The sequence below is a fragment of the Mercenaria mercenaria genome, chromosome 7 (genome assembly GCF_021730395.1).
Source record: "Mercenaria mercenaria strain notata chromosome 7, MADL_Memer_1, whole genome shotgun sequence".
Taxonomy (NCBI): domain Eukaryota; kingdom Metazoa; phylum Mollusca; class Bivalvia; order Venerida; family Veneridae; genus Mercenaria; species Mercenaria mercenaria.
Window position 1 is genome coordinate 42,241,030 of NC_069367.1, and position 20,078 is coordinate 42,261,107.

Here is a 20,078-nt window from a genome sequence, read left to right on the forward strand (position 1 = left end):
ATTTTTTGATACATATTGATATCTTTTTTTCATTCTAAGCATAATTAATTCAATCCGTTTCCATAAAAGTGTTTTATCTGCTAGAATAAACATTACCTTCACTAAACATATCAATTTTGCAATGATAACATAGTTTTCAAAGACGTTGCCACCTGTATTTATTCAGCAGCCTACGATTTTTTATTTTCTCTTAAGCCGCCATATTTATGACGTCATAACTTTTTTCAGTCGCGTGTCTGGAAAGAGATACATGGGAAATTACAATAACTAACTTCAATCTACAATGTGGTATAGGTCTCTATATTTCTCAATATTTTTCTCACGGCGGCCCATATTCCCACAATTTGACATGCACTATTTTTGCCGATAACCATGAATGTATTGTGCGAATGTTTGTTTCAAGGAATCATAGCAATGATTTTGGGAAGTATGGGTCTGTATGTTTTCTATTTTATTTCTCACAAAATTCATACCAAAAGCGTGAATGTAAGGTTTTAAACAATTTTTCTAATAATTCGTTATTAAAAACATGACATTTCCCATAGTATTGCATATTATTAAAGCATTTAAGTAAACAGGTACACATTTTCAAGAATAATAACTGTACGTTAGAGTTATTTTGAGTACGCGTACGAGCACTTATTAAGCTTCCAAGATTTATATGAATTCTGTGAGAAATTAAATCAAAACTTTCCACATGAATCTTCCCAAAATCATTGCTATTAACCCTAAAAACAAACAATGACACAAGTTACAATATTTTACGGTTATCGGCAAAATCTGAACCGACGTTACGTTCAAAAGAGAGTAAAAATAGGGTGAAGCAAGGAAGAACATTGCTGATGCAGTGCGTATGTGGTTGGTAAATGATACATCAAAACATACCTCGGATTAGATTGCATCTTTTATGCTAAAAAAAGGAGTACACTATTATGGAAGAAACAAGATGAAGATAACAGATTTCTTTCTGAACCGTAATATATATGAAAGTCCCCGGAAAAGCATTCCAAAAAGAAAATCATGTATCAACAGCATGAAAATTGCCTTGTTTGTACACGAGTTTCTCGAGTTATTTCATGGGTGGATCCAGTAAAAAAAGTGTTTTTTTTTCTGCAAGAACTTTGTTTTAAATGTAATAAAGTGTTTTGAATAAATAAATTGCTATTCCAAAATCTTTCTGTCTGAAAATGTTGCGAGATATTTTACAGTTTTACCATAAAAGCCCAAATATCATTGTCTCTTAAGGGGGACTCAGTGGTCTGGAGGAAACACTGTCCGACTATGAAACCAAGGGTCGTGAGTTCGATCCCAAGCTTTTCCAACTAAAAGATTTTAACATTTGGATAAGAGTCCTGTGATGGGGTGCTTTACACCTGGCATGCTAAACAAACATACACAGTCTCCTGTTTTGCTAATCTTCATATTTCAAGTCATTCATTTAGTCCCATGTTGCACTAGTAAATTGTATAGTGATAAGGTTGAATAAAATAAAGCACTCCCTCACATGTTTACAAAATAAATGAGTCTTTTGATCTAATTGTGAAGTAGATTTTAGTTTTGCGTGCTTTGTTGGCAAATGAAACACGGTTTTGAGTTCAGATGCGTAGTAATATAATCACGAAGGCCCAAGTGATTAATTACGATGCATCTGAACGAGAAAACATGTTTTATTTATCATTAAAGCACCCAAAACTAAAATCTATTTCCATTCGAACACACGTTCGAATTACACCAGGAAGGGATATTAGTCTGGAATACTTTTTTAGGCGTAAATGGACGCATTACTTCCCTTGGCTCTGAGCAACGTAAAGCGGGTTTAAATACGAGGGAGTAAACCGGAATAGCCAAAAGTAGGTCATTTTGCGAAACGTGTTTTAATCGACAGCACAATACACGGTAAAATCCTTCTTTGTTTATAAAAGAAAATCTTAAAAGTGTTAGAATGAATATTTGCATATGTGTATCTTTACCAAATTTCATTTTTGTTAGTTTTAGTAAAGGATGCAAACTTGTTAGGTATGGTGTGATTATGAAAATTAGTTGTCTTACAATAATGAGATAAATAGGTTCTAATTCTTTCGTTCTTATGAATTATCCCACTGGAAATCATTGAACCAGGAAAACTTAGTCGGAATTTGATATCTAGATAAATGTTACCATGGTTATCTTTGACGGAAATACTATCAGGCTATATATTATTTTTAGATACATTAAGCTCTTTGGCAGAGACATATGATCATAGACAATAACAAAACTGCCTTATTGATAACAAAACCACAGTTATATTGATAACAAATCCGACGCCATACCGATAATAAAACCATAGCCATATCGATAACAAGAGCGCCATATTGATAACAAAACCGCCATAGTGATTACAGGACCGCAACCATATGAGTAACACATCCACCGCAATATTGATAACAAAACTGTCGCCATATTGATTAACAATGTTCAGCAATATTGATAACAAAACCGTCTTGTTTACTAAAAATCCGACTACAAATTGATAACGAATTCACCGTCATATTGATAACAAAACCGTCGCCATGTTGGTGAAAATGCCATATTGATAACACCGCCGTCATATTGATAACAATTCGTCGGCATATTGGTAACAAAACCGCCGTCATATTGATAACAAAATCGTTGCCTTATTGAAAACAATACGCCGCCATTTTGATAACAATTCGTCGCCATATTGATAACAAACCGCAATATTGATAACAAAACAGCCGGCATATTGATAATAAAACCGTCGCCATATTCATAACGAATCCTTTGCCATATTGATAATAAATACGACACCATGTTGATAACAAAACCACCGCCCTATTGATAACAAAACCGCCGCAATATTGATAACAAAAACGTTGCCAAATTGATAACAATTTCGTTGCGATATCGATAACAAACCGGTCGGCATATTTATAATAAAAACGGAGCCATATTGATAACAAAATCGTCATATTGATATCAAATCACCTCCATATTGATAATAAAACCATCATCATATTGATAACAATACCACCGCCTAATTGAAAATATAAATACCACCATATATATAACAAAACCACTTGTCCATCATATTGGTATCAAAACCGTCATCTTAATAAAAAGAAACGCCATATATATAATAAAAAAGCCTTATTTATAACAAAACCGCCAGGGACAAATGACTTAAGACAATAACCATATCGCCTTATTGATAACAAAATCGCCATATTGATAACACAACCACCATATCTATAACAACAAAGAAAAACATCCATATTGATATTGTTTTTTAAACCAACATACTGATATTAAAACCGTCATTTTAATAAAATAAAAGCACTACCATATTGTTATTTAAGCCACCATATTAGTATCTAAACATATATATTGATCACAAAAAAAACCCGCCACATTGTAACAAAACCACTGCCGTATTAAAACCTCCGCCATACGATAACACCAAAACTGCCATATTGAGCAAGCATAAATAGATTATATGAATTTAGTTTCGTCACCAAATAACGTTTTATTCTATTACTAGTTGTGATAATGGCATATCATATTTGCCTTGAATTAAAGCACCAAGATAATTTAAATAAGCGGGCTATAATCTTTATTAAATTTAACCATGAGTTTTCGTTATCATTTCAATAGGCCTAAAGTGTCGGAAGTATTGCTCCTGAAATACAGCTTGATATTTAGTTTACGTAAAACGTTCGAATTCCAAAAGGCGAAAAAAGGGCAATAAGTTGTATACATTCAACCAAGAACTTCCTAACTTGATTATTTCCCTAGGCTTGATAACGGGAATCACTGTGTGATGTTTTCAATCGTTACTGACATACAGCTTGACTGTACATTGCACGCAAAGTTTTAACAAAATGGGTTAAGCCAATAAAGGGCCATAATTGTATTATTAAACTCGGCCAAGAAGGGCTCTTCATGTGAGGAAGCCGACCAGCTGGCTTACGGAAGGTCGTTGGTTCTACCAAGGTGCCCGTCTGTGATGAAATAATCCATGGAGGGGCACACTGGGTCTTTCCCAACCATCAAAAGCTGGAAAGTGGCGATATTATCTTTCATTGTGTCGTGAGACGTTAAACCCAACAAAAAACAAAAAAGAAACAAATCAATACAGAGTTAGTATGTCTATGACGGGACATTTTTTTATTGTGCGAGCTGCCTTGTTCTTGACATGTTGCTTGTCAAATATTGCGTTATGAATACCACTCAGTAACGCACTACATAGTCAAAACATTGGGGTATCGCCATATCAGGCTTTGCCGAGTATTTTAGTGGTATCATTGCTTACATCACTCTCCTAAACAGTGGTCTCTCCTACCAGTAATAAGGTCATTGTAACCATATCATTTTCATCACGATTTTGATGAAACGAACTATGTTTTATCATTTAATATTACATTTCAGTTATTGAAATTGTTTTGAGTATATTTCAAAGATTTAATAATATAGAAAAATTGAAACCTCCACAGGTTGCTCAACACGACAATTACGAAAAAGCTCGGTTTGATTAAGCCTGTTCATGGACGGTAGTGGGAATGCATGTTACCGTCCACGCCCTCTAGTTCACGGCTGAGCAGAACGTAACATTTACACATGCTACAAGTATAGAAACAATTTTGAGACATCCGCATTAAGTCTAAAGTGGTTGATAAAATGAAAAAATATCGAAATTAAGAAAATAATATTTGAATTTCTTTTTGACGGATTTTCATGGTCACGTGGTATTTATGAAAGCAGTGATTATAAGGGGGAGATAATCGCTGCTGAAAGTTGGATATTATAGCGGTATCACTGCTTCTTAGGTAGAGATTTAACCTATTCTGCAATGTTAATACATATCCAGTATTAAAGGTAAACTAGACCTAAATTTCATGTTTGAAGATATGAACAAATACTACTTTTAGTTTTAGGAAACATCAACATAACAGGTCTATGTGTATTACCAGTACAATGCATTCGGTTTAAACCAGTACACATGTATAGGTAAACGCAAAATAAAGTGTACTACCACTAAAAATCTGGAAGATTTTTAAATTTAAAAGAAATAACTCACACTGCATGATATTTATCTTTTACATTGATATATTTCTATAATGGACTGGTCTATCATTCAGTTTGGACAGTACTATATATTTATTGAATGGGTGTTTATTAAAAATTTACTGACTGAATAACGAACGGATGTGCAGGCTGATCTTGGTCTACTCTGGTCGCAAAGGCAAAATCCCTTGCCGCCAGCAGGCTAAAGGCTAATTACGAAATTATCTCTATATAAACAATTTGTTTGTATACTTAGTCAAATTAGATACATTTGAAGAGGATTGTAAAGATGCAATAAGTTTATGAAAGATGGACATTGCATATCTTTAACGACACTTTAAAGCCCCAAGATTCTTACACCTGAGTCGTCAACCTTCATCTTTACGTTGGTAAAGTCTAACATGACGCCGTGAATTACATTTTGACGTAAACAACGTTAATTCTGTTTGGTCGGCACCGAGCAGCAACATGTTCCGATACATTAACTAAAGGATAACATTTTTGGGTGCTGGTTGATAAGTGTACTTCTGACAATCAAATAATCATTATTTTGTTCCTAATCAAATCAAAAAGTATGTTCATGCGCTACACGAAATAGTTTTCATTCATGAACATTGTGAATGAATAACTAATGATCAATCAGTCTTAATTTAGCCTGTTTCCATTCGCACTGACCATTTAGATTATAAAAGATATATCGATGATAAGGTATTCAAACCTATGCTTACATCACTGCCTTCCAGGTTCGCATTTGGATAACTTTTAGATTTGAGGCCCATTTGTATGTATTTTTAATAGTTTGGCCTTTGCTTTGTTTATACAAGTAGACAGTTACAAATAAATCTGAAGTATATCATTTATAGCGCGATTTAAAAGTGAAATAAACTTAAGGCAGCGAATGTATATATTTCACAGCGAAGTTTTTTTTTTATTTGCATGCAAACTGTTTGTTGCTTTTGCTTTACAGGTGACATGACATTTTAATAGACAAAATTTAAATTCAGTTTTTCTCTGCTTTATCCTAGCTCTTAAAGAATGGCATTGATGTACACAATAGTTGCCATAAAACAGAAAATAAATCAACCCCACCCATCAAGTCGTCTCAATGCTTTGACTAAATGGCTAACAAAATCAGGACAGTCTAACACTTGTCTTGTACGTATGTATTTTGCTCGCCATTCAGTCAGCATATCATTGGTAAGCACCCTTTTTAACAGTTAACGGTACCGTCCAAATCGTAAGATTGGCAAAGGTAAGGGTTAACCTCTCCAGTGCACAGAACTTGAAGCACGAGGCTATGAATCAGTTCTAAATGACTTCGATCCCTGGGTGAAGTCATTCCTCTTCAAAATGACATGCTTGTATTCTAGCTGAGGTCAAATCAGGACTAATAAAGGAATCAGGAACAATGGTTAGACTGACTGACAAGCAATACACAACTATAAAAAATGGCAAAGTGTGTTTTCAACTCATACCAAGATAGCATAACATATCAAGGCCCAGTAGTAAAACAATAAATTGCTAAAACAAAGAGGGCCCTTAAGACCGTAAGCAGTAAACTGGAAAAAGGTCATTTCAAAATGCTCTTGAAACGTCATATTTTCTAGCTTTAGAAATACTTGTGTCCAGTAAAATATGTAAAAACATATCAGAAAGACTTTGTGTAAGGGAGTTTCTGTCCAAGTAAATTGCTACCATACCGTTCATGAAAATTAGCTACTTGAATTTCTCTGTTTTTATATCACGTGGTCTTCGGAGTACATGTATACAAGCCTACACGAGGAAATTTTAACCAGATATAAATTGTCATTAAGTAGTTTCAAGATTTTCCTGCTCTATGGCGGAAAAATTTAAACACACTTGGGACACACCAATACAAAGGTAGCCATTTATGAGAAAAAAATTCTAAAGGAAAAAATAATTTTTATTATATCAACAATAAATGCTAGACGCTGATTTATCCATTTACACTAACAGCTCATCCATAAATTCGGTTAAGATGAGACAAAAATGAAAAACCAGATGGTGTGTATTTAACAAAGTACACAGATGAATTGCAATGACCATTATCAAAAGTCACAAGATGCCCGACCCTGTCATTTAACTGATGCAAACACATTCTATTTTTCGTTCGTTCAAAACATTTCACCTTAAGGTAGCTCTGCACATTTGATAAACTTGAAGTAATTGCACAACATAATTTATCCGGAAAACGTAGAATAAAGCCTAGACACGGCATATGAAAATGAAAATCATTTTATGAATTAATGGCAACCCATTATTACCTTTCTAAAGATAAATGTCTTAAACATGTTAAAATTACCGAATTTCCTCATTCATGTGCAAATATCTCAAAAACTAGCACACGGACCTATACACTTTATTTCATAACATAGACCATTTCTTCATTTACGACAGTGAAAGAATTCATTAAAATCTACATTGCAGAAAAATATCTATTTACGAGCATAATAACAAACATTGTGATTTACCTATTATGTAAACTTGTGTAAGGTCCAAATTTTTCAAATCAGTCTAGCAAAGAATGAAGCACACGATCCTATCTTTTTATTTCACTTAAGTTTTAAGTATATTCTGAAGTTTTGAAAAATTAAAGATTAATTAAATTCTACGTTGTAGAAACTAGTCTGTTCCGAACGTGCAAAACTACCTGGAAAAGCTATTGTAATGTACCAGTCATCAAATTTATGGAAGGACACTACAACACAAATCATTTAATGGAAGAACAGCATATTTAATTTTTAGAGGGACAATAGCACACAGTTCATTTGCTTAATTGAACGTTATGGAAGGGAAATCCTACTCAGTTTATTTGCTGAATGGAATGTTATGAAAGGACAATTCTACACAGTTCATCTTCTAAATGGAATTCTATGGATAGACAGTACTACACAGGTCATTTGCTAAATGGAATATAATGAAGGGCCAAAACTACACAGTTCATTTGCTAAACGGAATTATATGAAAGAATAATACTTCATAGAACGTTCCTGGAAGGATAATCACACAGTTCATTTCCTAAACGAAATGTTATGAAAGGACACTTTTACGCAGGTCATTTGCTAAATTGAATGTTATGGAAGGACAATACTATACAGTTCATTTGATAAATGAAACGTTATGGAAGAGAAATCCTAAACAGATCATTGGGTTCAATAGAAGGACAATACTACGATTTTCATTCGCAAAATAAAAGGTTTAGGAAGGACACTACTACACAGGTCTTTGGTAAAGGGAATGTTATGGAAGGACATTACGGAACAGTTCATTTGCTAAATGGAATTCAATGTATGGACAATACTCACAGGTCATTTTCTAAATGGAATTCTCTGGAAGAACAAATCTACATAAATCATTTGCTTGATGACAATCTATAAAATGACAATACTACATCGGTCATTTGCTTAATAAAGTGCTTTGGAAGGAATACACAGGTCCTTGATAAATGGTATGTTATTGAAGTACAATACTACAAAGTTTGCAAAATGGAAATATATGGAAGGACAACCCTACATATTTTCCATGCTCTAAATGGAATATTTTTGAAGAAAAGTACTTCACAGTTAATTTGCTAAATGGAATGTTATAGAAGCACTATACTCAACAGGTCATTTGCTAAATGAAATGATATGGAAGAACAATACTATGCAGGCCATTTGCTAAACGAAATTATATTGAAACATAAAACTACACAGTTCTTTTGCTAAATACTGAAATAGCAGTCACAGTCCCATTGACTTCGAATAAAAATGACTTATTTATCAGTAATGTGTATATCTTGTAAAAGTAACATTGCTTCTTTTTTTTTTTAAATAATTTCGGAAATTTTTTCTCCCCACTTCTTTCTACAACTCGAACGTTCATTGAAACAATAAATACACTATCAGTCATATTGTACTCATTTTAAAACAATTATATATATCATCTTCTATAATTGTGAATTCTTTTATCAGAGCTTCATAAATTAAAAGGAACTGACCTCACCATAACTGCACGTAAATAATAAACAAAACCATACTAAAACAGAAAGCACAAGATCAGCGTGAAAGGTATTTCTGTGCTAGAATAACTGACAGTGTCAATAAAATGTGTTTAAAGCTTTTCTATGGCTTTATAAAAAAGTTATGATAAATTCTGCCAATTCTTTCAATTAAAAAACATCAGTATGATAGGTATATCTGTCCCAGAATAATTGATAGTGTCTGAATGAGCTAATAGTTTTTTACGGCTCTACAAAAGATAATGAGCATTTCTACCAATTCATTTCAATTCAATTTTAGTCATATCTGCACAAAATCAGCATGATAGGTATATCTGTGTCAGAATAACTGACTGAGTCAGTAAAATGAGTTTAAGGCTTTTCTATGGCTTTACAAAAAGTAATGATAAAGACTAACACGTTTCAGTTCAATTTGATGGAAACTATAGTAGGAGTTAAATACACAATATACTGGCACATACATCCACCAAATTTCACTTCAGTTGGACATAAACTGTAGGAGTTGACAGGTAACGTCACAGACGGACGGGGAGTTAAAACACCATATGTCTCCTGGTTCTTTGGCACCTGAAAACATAAAAATCAGTATGACTGATATATTTTTACATTAAAGGCAAAAAACACCGCATTTGATAGCATAACATCTAGTGACGAGAAAAGACATTAAAAGAAGCGGAAATGAGTATATTCAGCGGATGTATTAAATGAAGCGTATCTTTTTGATTAAAAAGTTAAAATTTCACTTTTTTCTTTTTCTATACTAGCAATGTAGTTCTCTCTTTAAAACAAATAAGTTTCTAAGAATCTGAGACGCTAGGAAATCTATAAACAGGTTATTAAACAAACGAATCTATATGAAATGAAAAACAGACGGATTTAGTGGTGTTCAGCCTAAAACATTTACTTCTTGGTTTGGCCATTTATGTAGTTTTGAAAAAGACTTGAATCTGGATAAAGCCTAATAAAATAAAGTCTAATTTTGTCTTACATTTATATACGCATATTAAAGAAACACAATTTTAAAGGGGTTTTTGTATACGTTGTATCACGCAATAACTTTTCTAGGTTTTACCAACTCCGTTCTTAAAACAGGACACTCGCTCTTAAGTAAAGTACTCTGTTGAACAAAACAAAGAAATGCACAAAAGCAATTTAGTAAAACGTAAGTATTTTTCAAGTGTACGTTTGTTATTAGCCTCAGCTGGATTTCACGGGCGTATGCAATCTGTTTTCGGCAAAAATCGTCGCAGAGTAGAACAATTGTACTATAGAACAGAATATTTTAGTTTTTCATTGAATTTTTTCTTCTCATATGCAATGAATGTAACTCCACAAGGACATTTCATTGCCGTTTTCGCAATTGTTTGCAATGTTTGTTGATGATAACCATTCTCATCTATTTTTGACAACCATTCATAATTAAAAACAACCATTTGCTAAGGGAGCTAGAATCCCTTTCAAAACCCTGGATCCTTTTATTTTGATCAATGTAATCATTTTAATGCAGTTATTGTTTCGCTTTATAAACATTGTTCCTATGTCGATGCTACACAAGACTCGACATCGTCTAATGACAATTTATTAGCTACGCTCATGAACAGCAATTGGACAAAGTAATTATCAAATACTTTCCTTCTGTAGGGTGTTCAAGTAGGTCATTAAATCACATGGTCCGAGAGCTCACGGACTTTTATTGCAACGATTGAGGCCAAAAGAAGTTTATACATTTTTGGAAACAATATTTCATATCCTCCATGAAAACCCATTTCTTAAGTGTCAAAGCCGTGCCTATCTATGTTTTGTTCACTTATGTTTGTTATAGGGGAGGTAAAACTCACTTTTAGGGGGTAGGGTAAAGTTTACGTCTACCAGTTATTTTACTGATTAATTACAGTAACTATCTGATTGTCAGTAAATGTATATATGTCCCACACTGACAGCAATAAGTAATTCATCAAAAAGGACTGAAGGACAAACTGGATATTCAAGGTCAAAGGTCAGATTTATGTAAAAATCACAAAAATTGGCATATTTGAAATTTATTTTTATTCTTAAAAATTAGTTTGTTATCATAAGATACTCATCTTTATTCAGGTAATGTGTATATATCAGCCAAAATCAGAAATGTAAATTTTATTGCAAAAAGTCAACGTCAACCCTGATAATTGAAGGTCAAACTTCATTTTTATGTAAAAATGTGAAAATTATTACCTTAACTTTTTCTAATATGTTTAAAATGTTTTCACATTATTAGTCATTGAAGTTAATTCGTTTTAATGTTTGTATGTCAGGCAAAGTCAGCAGTGCAGATGTAACCCCAAAATTGTCAAGAGTAAAGCTAATATCAAGGGTCAAAGGTCAAATTTGTATGAAAAATCGCATGAATAGCTTCCTGTTTGAAAAATAATAGATATATTAAATATTAATCATTATAAGTAATTTCTCGTGATTTATTTTAATGTAAATGTGTCTCACAATGTCAGTAATAAAGATATCGTTTAAAATCAGACAAGTTCAAATGTAATATTAAGGGACAAAGGTCATTTTCAAGTAAAAGAATGAAACAATAGCTCTTTAATTTTCTCTTTATTAACAATATCTCAACGATCTAGCCAATGATATCAGTTCATTTTAATATTTAAATGTTAGGCGATAAAACCTACATTGCTGACCTTGCTTGACATGTATACATTAAAATAAATTGCTAAACGTGAATTATAACAACAAGCTTTTTTTGAACAAAGTAATGAGTAAGTATGCTACATTTTGATCTTTTACACAAAAATGACTCCTGACCTTTAATAACAGGTTTGACCTTGACATATTTTCTCTTCCATGACATCGTCTGACATATATACAGTAAAATGAACAACGATCAGTTACTGAAATGACAAAACAAATACTTTTAAACAATAAAAATTATTACAAATAGGTGATATTATTGCAACATTTTACTCACTTTTAGACCTTTGACCTTTCATATTATGGTTGAACTTGAATGTTTTGAAATTATATGTGAATACCAGACATCGCCTAATGAAGTTTGACCTTCATTTATCAGGGTTGACCTTGACTTCTTGCAATAAAATTTACATTTCTGATATTGGCTGACATATACACATTACATGTATAAAGATGAGTGTCTTATGATAACAAACTATTTTTTAAGAATAAAAATAATTTTCAAATATGCCAATTTTTGTGATTTTTACATAAATCTGACCTTTGACCTTGAATATCCAGTTTGCCCTTCGGTCCTTTTTGATGAATTTGTTATTGCTGTCATGGTGGGACATATATACATTTACTGACAATCAGATAGTTACTGTAATTAATCAGTGAAAAAACTTGAAGACGTAAACTTTACCCTACCCCCTAATATTTTTACAAGTGAGTTTTACCTCCCCTATCACAAACATAAGTGAACAAAATATAGAATGGCACGGCTTTGACACTTAAGAAATGGGTTTTCATAGAGGATATGAAATATTGTTTCCAAAAATGTATAAACTTCCTTTGACCTCAATTGTTGCAATAAATGTCCGTGAGCTCTCGGACCAATATGATCAACATTACAAAATTTAATCTCCGTCTGATAAAAATATTGTCTATGGTTTACATTGTTTTCTATGTTCGGAAACGGTATTAATTACATTTGTTTTACATCCTATTTTGATGCTTATCATCGACAGGCCATTAGAAAGAGAAAATACTATAAATGAAGAATCCGTTTGTCGTGTAAGCTCTCCGGGAAAATGGAGAGGATGTAATTCCGACCCGTGACATTGTATAAGCTCTTCGTGACAATAGAGAAGCCGCTGATCCGATCTCGGGAAATGCATAAGCTCTACGTGACAATAGAGAAGCCGCTGATCCGATCTCGGGAAATTCATAAGCTCTTCGTGACAATAGAGAAGCCGCTGATCCGATCTCGGGAAATGCATAAGTAATTACTGGTGCTGAATCCTGGAACACTGTGTTGATTAAGGTATTGGACCCGTAATAGAGAACCTCCTTTTTGAAGAGTATTCTATTTCTACCATAAACCTACTTTGGCTGCAATTTTCAGGGGGGGGGTGGGGGGGGAGCGTATGTTCAAACCCCACTGGGACCAAAATTTTTTTTTCTATAATTTCTTTTTTTCTAGTAAGTTTTTACTTCTTTCAAGACTAATTATGGATGTATTGTACAAAAGTGGAAAATTTTCATTTTATAAGCGATTTTTTGCTGTTAAAAGTGAATTTACCTCTGAATAAGGAGGAGTAGAGTTAGACATCTTTAAAAATACTGAGTTACGTGCGGTAAAAGTTCTCTATTTTGCCTTCATTCTTTAGATTACATATTGTGGAAGAAATGCAGTTAGGTTTTACTTCTGCCCCAAGGTTATTTTTGAATGAAGTGAGCAAAATTCAAAACAGACCCATAGGATTCAGAACAAACTATATTTAGAACCACAAAAGCTGTTTTCTTATAATAAATGATGTGACATAGAAATAGTTTGTCAGTAAACATTTTTACTGTCCTGTCGGGTCATGCAGTCAAGATTTGAAGTAATAACTGTTTAATTGTACGAGTGACTCCCTGCTATTTATGAGGTTTTCCCTGTTTAACTTTTGTGCTTGTTTGTTTTCTCTGTATAGCGAGGATGTTTGTCTTCAAACTGTAAATGTAAAACAAGGAAACGCCACGTTAAAAGAACGCATCTATCTCATATCCAAACTCTATAACAGTGTAAGCATAGATGTATACATAACCTACCATAGACTGCAAAGACATTTGTCAATGTTATGGGCAGACACACGACTACTAGACTACTGCATTTAGGCAATTGAGATACATACGGAAGCGTCCTGGTGCCAAATTATAATGTTCTATAACCAAATTCTCCTAATAAGGACTTTATATTTATTAACTTTATTACCTTCTAATTAGGGCTTTATAGCTCCTAAGGACTTAGTTACGCCTAATTAGGATTTAATTACTCCTAACTTGGTCTGAATAACTTTTAATTAGAGATATAAAGTCCCAATAAGGGGTTTGAAAGGCCAAATTAAGACATAAAACTCCTGATTAGAAGTTTAACAAAAATTAAACAAGAGATCAACCGTGTTCCAGAGTCGCTCACCCGACCTTGACTGTTGACCTTGAATATATGTATGACAAACTGAATCATGAATGGTAACCAAAGCCTTTAATACAAAACAAAACACAAAACAGGTCAATTGCCCCTATTTAAACAAAACATAGAGAGTACCTTATCAATTGCTACAAACAAACTTTGATAGTGTTTGATCATGCAATTCATCAGAGGAAGAGTTTAGAGGTTTTTCTTTTTTTATATTTAGCTGAACTACAAGAGGCCCAGTGCCCCGATTTCAACAAACTTAATGGGCTAAAGACCAAATGTGATAACAAACCATTAGGCTGTTCATGAAAAGAAGCTATTTAAAGGTATTTCTATTTTTATTTCTAGGGGACGAGAGTACCCCAATTTGAAATGAATCGGTAGATAACCTTCAAATGATATTACAGACCACATTTGATGAAGATCCATCAAGCAGTTCCTGAGGAGACGTCGTTGAAAGGTTTTTTCTATCTTTAGGTTTAGCGGCCTCTAAAAGGTGCAAAGCTCCCAAAATTGTACAAATTTAGTTGAGGACCTGATTAGGCTGTTACAGACCAAATAATATTCTTTAAAAACTAATCTGGAGTTACGAAGTCCTACTAGTAATTTGGAGTTATGAAGTCCTATGTAGAATTTATAAAATCCTAACTAAGAGTTGAAAGATAAAGATCTTTAATTCATAAAGATACGGAATTTGACAATTTGCATTTTCAATTATTTGAACTTAACATATACCTATATGAATTCTGTAAAACAAATCATCAGCTTGTATTTCACAAGTAAATATGAAAAGGCAGAAAAATATCCGTATTGTAGGCACTGCAACTAAAAATACAAACTTCAAGTAGGCACTGTCTATTTTACATATATGTATAGCTAACTACATCAAAGTATACAGTTTGCTGATGTTGAGGAACGGGCCGTTTGCTGATGTTGATATAACTCGTGGCCCAATCCATTTGTATATGTTACTTTTGTGTTCATTCTATTGTACATATGCCATATAACAAATACAATAAAATATTATTAAACTAAAAAGTATACAGTCTGTTAAACATTTTAGATATCATTTTCTAACAAAAACGTTATTTTAGCTGAAAGAAAATCATCATTGGTAAAATATTTGAAAACGAATGGAGACAACTCTGCTTAAACTTTATTGTAGGCTTAGGTGACTATGTACATAATATCTCTTGCAAATCAGGCACTTTTTACTTCTATGCACTGAAAGTCATGCATAATACTTAATGGTCAGCAATTTGTAAAGTAAATTATATGTAAATCATTTAATACCCTAAGGGGAAGTGTGATTTTTTTGTGGTGAAATTCGTCAACAAACAGACGAGTTTTTAAAATAAGTTAAAACTCATAGAATTTCACAAGCTTAAAAAAGTTGAGAAAGCAATAGCTGGAAGGACTACCCCTATATATGCGTCAAAGAATGGGAAAAATATCTAGATATATGAGAATTGCGAGGAAAACCACTTCAGAACTGTTAGATGCATGACTGTTATATCCTGTATAACAGGTAACGTACTAGATAGCTTAATTATCCACTGCACTGACATAACCAAGACATGATTAAGATTGACAGCCGGTGTTCACTCACTAATTTCACTCTATAAACAGATTGTATCCCTTGTGTAAACAAAGCTTAGGGTAAGTGTCTACGTATTGTACATTTTGTATTGAATGATACTGGACCAAATATACTTTCATTAATATGCATCTCCTGACACAGTTCTATAAATAGCGCATATAACAACTGCACTAAGTTCGATTTTAACATCGAAAAATATTGAGGATTTCGTTCAATAACAAAACACTAACAAAGGTGGAGTTTTATTATATAATAATAAAAGTGTCATTATAACAGTAGCTAGATCTTGGATTTTGTATTCGGTTCTCACGAACTGTGCAAGATCGGATCACACTCGGCGCTAGCACGCCTCGTGAGATCCGATCTAGCAAAAATACACTCAAGCCAGCCGAAAACCACATTCCAGATCGAGCTACTATTAACAAATCTTCTGTTAAGTGTTAAGTGAATGTTTCAAGTTTGCTTGTATAGGATGAGAACAGCTGGTTTAAAAAAAATCAATTTTTAGGTGTGTGTTAATATTGCAGTGGGTGTGTATATATATTATTAATAGTATGCAATGATGTCGATTTGAAGTATATTTATAAAAAAGTGACATTGCCACTGTGGTAAAAAGATAATTAGGTAAAAAAAATCATAAGACCGCTAGATTATGTTTGTTTAAACTTGTCAGTTTATGGTACTTTGAAATTATTTCATCATAACAAAACGCATTGTTCTTTGAGCATGAACACTTTGCATGGCGCATTTATGAACAATAATATAAGCGTTATGACTACTTCACGACATCATTGCATATCAATATAAATATTCATAAAAAACTTTTGTTCTCTGAATCATTCTTACTTGCTAAGTCTGTCTGCACCTCTGCCCGAATTATTATATGCGTAGTAATATTTTCTATCTTACTGATCACGTGATTCTTTCTTCTCCTGAGGAGGCAGTAAACAGTTTTCTGTGCTTCTCGGCCTAGAGTCGCCTACCCAACTTTCAAAACCTCACACAAAAGTCTGTAACTACACATCTGAAATAAAGATATTGCAAAATTAACATCACTGTATGTCTTTCGTTACAAACCATCTGCAATACATCTCTAATATCTAGATTTCTGTTTACAAGACCTGAATTTTGTGCTCTCCCGGTCGCGGAAACCGATGACCAAAAAAGCTTAATTTGCCAATTTTCAAATCGCTGTAGAAAATTCCCTGCAAATGATAGCCCCAACTGCTACACTGTTCCATACTCCGGTAACACTGTAAAATCTGAAAATAAGCTCAAATATATGTGCCGTCTGTACCGTTGTTTTTCACTATTCCAGTTTTCCTGAGGCCCCTGCTAAAATGACAACCTCACTTTAAGCTAGCTCAGAGGAAGCATGTATACGCACCTGCAAGTCATTACGTCATACTATCAAGATCAAAGCTACTCAACTGATTTTCTTTAAATAAGTGAAACTCAATTCTAGCCGCTGAAACTTCAATTCTAGCAATTATTATTATTTTAAACTTCAAATATCCACTTCAATCCGTAAATTGCCTCTTATTTGTAAATTTGACCTGGCCAATTCGACACTAACAGCTAAAAACTGTTTACTGCCTCCTAAGAGCTGGGAGAGAGACATATTTGGACGCAACATTACTCACCTACACTTCAAGCCTTGGTCGAAATTCTTCAGGTAATATTCATGTTGTCAGAATAATTTGTATATTTAATATATTGATAACGTAACACATAAGCACAGATAGTGCTTGACTCCCTTTTCATGTTGTCATAGCTATAATTTTTGTTTAATTGCTGTAATTAATAGAAATTGGGTCATTGGTGGCTGATTTGGGTTCATTATGTGGATGGCTGGGTCCAAGCTTCGCACATTATGTCATATACAAAAGTTAAAGGGAACCATATATTTGCTAGAGCAAGTACTCGTTGTAAAACTTTATGTTTAAATTTGGACCAATCAGAAACAAGTTCTAAAAATAGCAAGTCTGCTGGGGTATAAATAGGTAGAATGATGACAGAGAGCTCATTCTGTATCCAGCGGTTGAAGAAACTAATAATTTATCCCAGTACCTTGATAAGGAGACTATTGCAGTTACCCTGTCAGGGCGGATAAATTATTAAAAAGAAGAATTTGGAAGTTCGTAGACTAAAGAAGAGTTGCAGAATTTCAACCAGGTTTCGAGCTATAGGGCCAGCGCATAGAAGTTTTACCTTAAGGGTAGTTGAATGCTATATACGATAGCATATATAGGCTGAGCATCCGGAAGCTGAGACAGAGACCCAGAGTTTGGTAATCTACTGAGATATTAGGAGAGTTCCACCTTATAGACGGTTCAGCATTACTGGCGAAGTACAGCCAAGGCATCGGTGATATACCTATATGGTAGTTGAATGCTACATATGATAGCATATAGGCGCTGAGCATCCAGGAGTCAGGGCAATCATATAGAGTTTGAGAGGATAGAGAACGAGCATTTATGCGATAGGACTCGTATGTTGTTGATTCAAAGACATTGTCTAACAGGAACTTCAACAAAAAGACCAGTCAAGTATAGAGTCTCCAGCCTCTAGGAATTTGAGCTAATTGAAAATTGTTAGTTTGAATCATTTAGTGATTTGCCTGATCCCTGAAATTGTCTAGCTCATAATTAAATACAAATCATTGGTATACGAATCATTTAGGCAAGGTAGCCAGAGGAAAATTGTATATATATGAGGTATTTGGTCTCACCAGCTATACGTTTTAACAAAGGACATTCTACATCGTTTGTCAGCTAGTCTAAGACATAGTCACCTTAGCGATTGGACCCAAACCATTGTTCAAGATACTGAAGGCGTAGGCACTTCCCTGGGTCATATAACCAGTATCCTGACACATGTGCGTAGCTCTATAGTTTTACAAGGGTCAAAGCCGTAAGAAATATTCTTATTTGATATGAAGTTATTATTCTAAAAGGTTCATTATAATAGGCTGTGCCAATATTGTCGTTTACTACATTAAAATATATTATCAATAATATATTCTGTTAATCCTAAACCTTTTAAGCTTATCTTAATACCAGAATTGTTTTCTTTTATTATTCATTCTAAGTATAAATTGTATCACGCGATATTTTTTCCTGTTAAGTCTTACTTTATTCTCAAAACAGGAAACACGCCTTCAAGTTAAGTACAGCATGTGATTTAAGCATGTGATTTAAGAAAAGAATTGATTTTGCAATTAACCGACTTAGTAACAAGTAAATATTTCAAGTGTGCTTGAAGTGGATAAGAACAATTCATAGTCGTAAACAGTTATAAGATAATCGTCAAAGAAAATAAACCTTTGCACAGCAGCAACTTCGATAGAACAAATGCCCCTAATCAGGAGTAATATTAGATGAACGTCATAGAAAATTAACCTTTGCAGAGCAGAATCTTCCATAGATCAAACACTCACAAACTGGGTCATTATTAGATAAAAATATAACCTTCGCTAAGCAACATCTTCCTTTAAGCTCATACTCCTAATCAGGGACATTATTAGATAAACCTCATGGAAAAATAACCTTCGCATCTTCCACAGACCAAACACTCCTAGACTAGTCATAATTAGATAAACCTTTGCAGAGCTGCAGAATCTTCTGTAGAGCAATCATATATTAGTTTCCTGGTGATGTTTGCCTCAGTGATATTGTAATGTATTAAGATTAAAGCAGTTAGTTTTTTAGTTTTATTGCATATCGTAGAGACTTACCCTAAGCCCTCTTTATACAAGGGAAACAATCTGTTTATAGAGTGAAATTGTTGTGTGACCACCATTCGTCAATCCATAAACTATCTATGTTATATCAATGCAATGGAAAAGTAAGCTATCTATGTTAAATGCTATGAGTGATAACACAGCATCTAACAGTCCTGAAATTCTTTGATTTCCTCATATTTCTAGATATATTAACGCATATATATGGGTAGTAGAGATTGTGCTCTTTTTAGCACTAGCTTTTTCAACATGTTTTACCTTGTGAAATCCCGTAGGTTCTGACTTTTTTCAAAAAAAAAAAGAACAATCGTCTGTTTGTTGACAAATTTCACCACAAAAGAAAACTCACAATTTCCCCAGGGTAGTAACTGACTTGATCTTTACATAATTTTCTTTTCAGACTGTAGTAATTATGCTGGTGGTATGAATTACGGTACGGAATATGGCACGATTGTGGGATAACTGTCGGATGGACAGGTTCCCCTTCCTTTGATTGTTCTTCTATGTTTCTCATTTTTGGTAAGTTGTT

General features: G+C 33.5%; 1 protein-coding gene across 1 annotated transcript in view; it reads right to left on the bottom strand.

Moving 5' to 3' along the window:
- LOC123526611 (uncharacterized) overlaps positions 1 to 13,358 on the bottom strand; it is a 34,000-nt gene extending 20,642 nt beyond the window's left edge. Inside the window, exons 1-3 of the mRNA XM_053547140.1 lie at positions 13,329 to 13,358; positions 9,544 to 9,649; positions 7,695 to 7,780 (exon numbers count right to left, since the gene is read on the bottom strand). Of these exons, the coding sequence (XP_053403115.1) occupies positions 7,695 to 7,780; positions 9,544 to 9,649; positions 13,329 to 13,358 (222 nt within the window). The remainder of the gene's footprint in view (positions 1 to 7,694; positions 7,781 to 9,543; positions 9,650 to 13,328) is intronic.
- Positions 13,359 to 20,078: the final 6,720 nt, after the last annotated feature.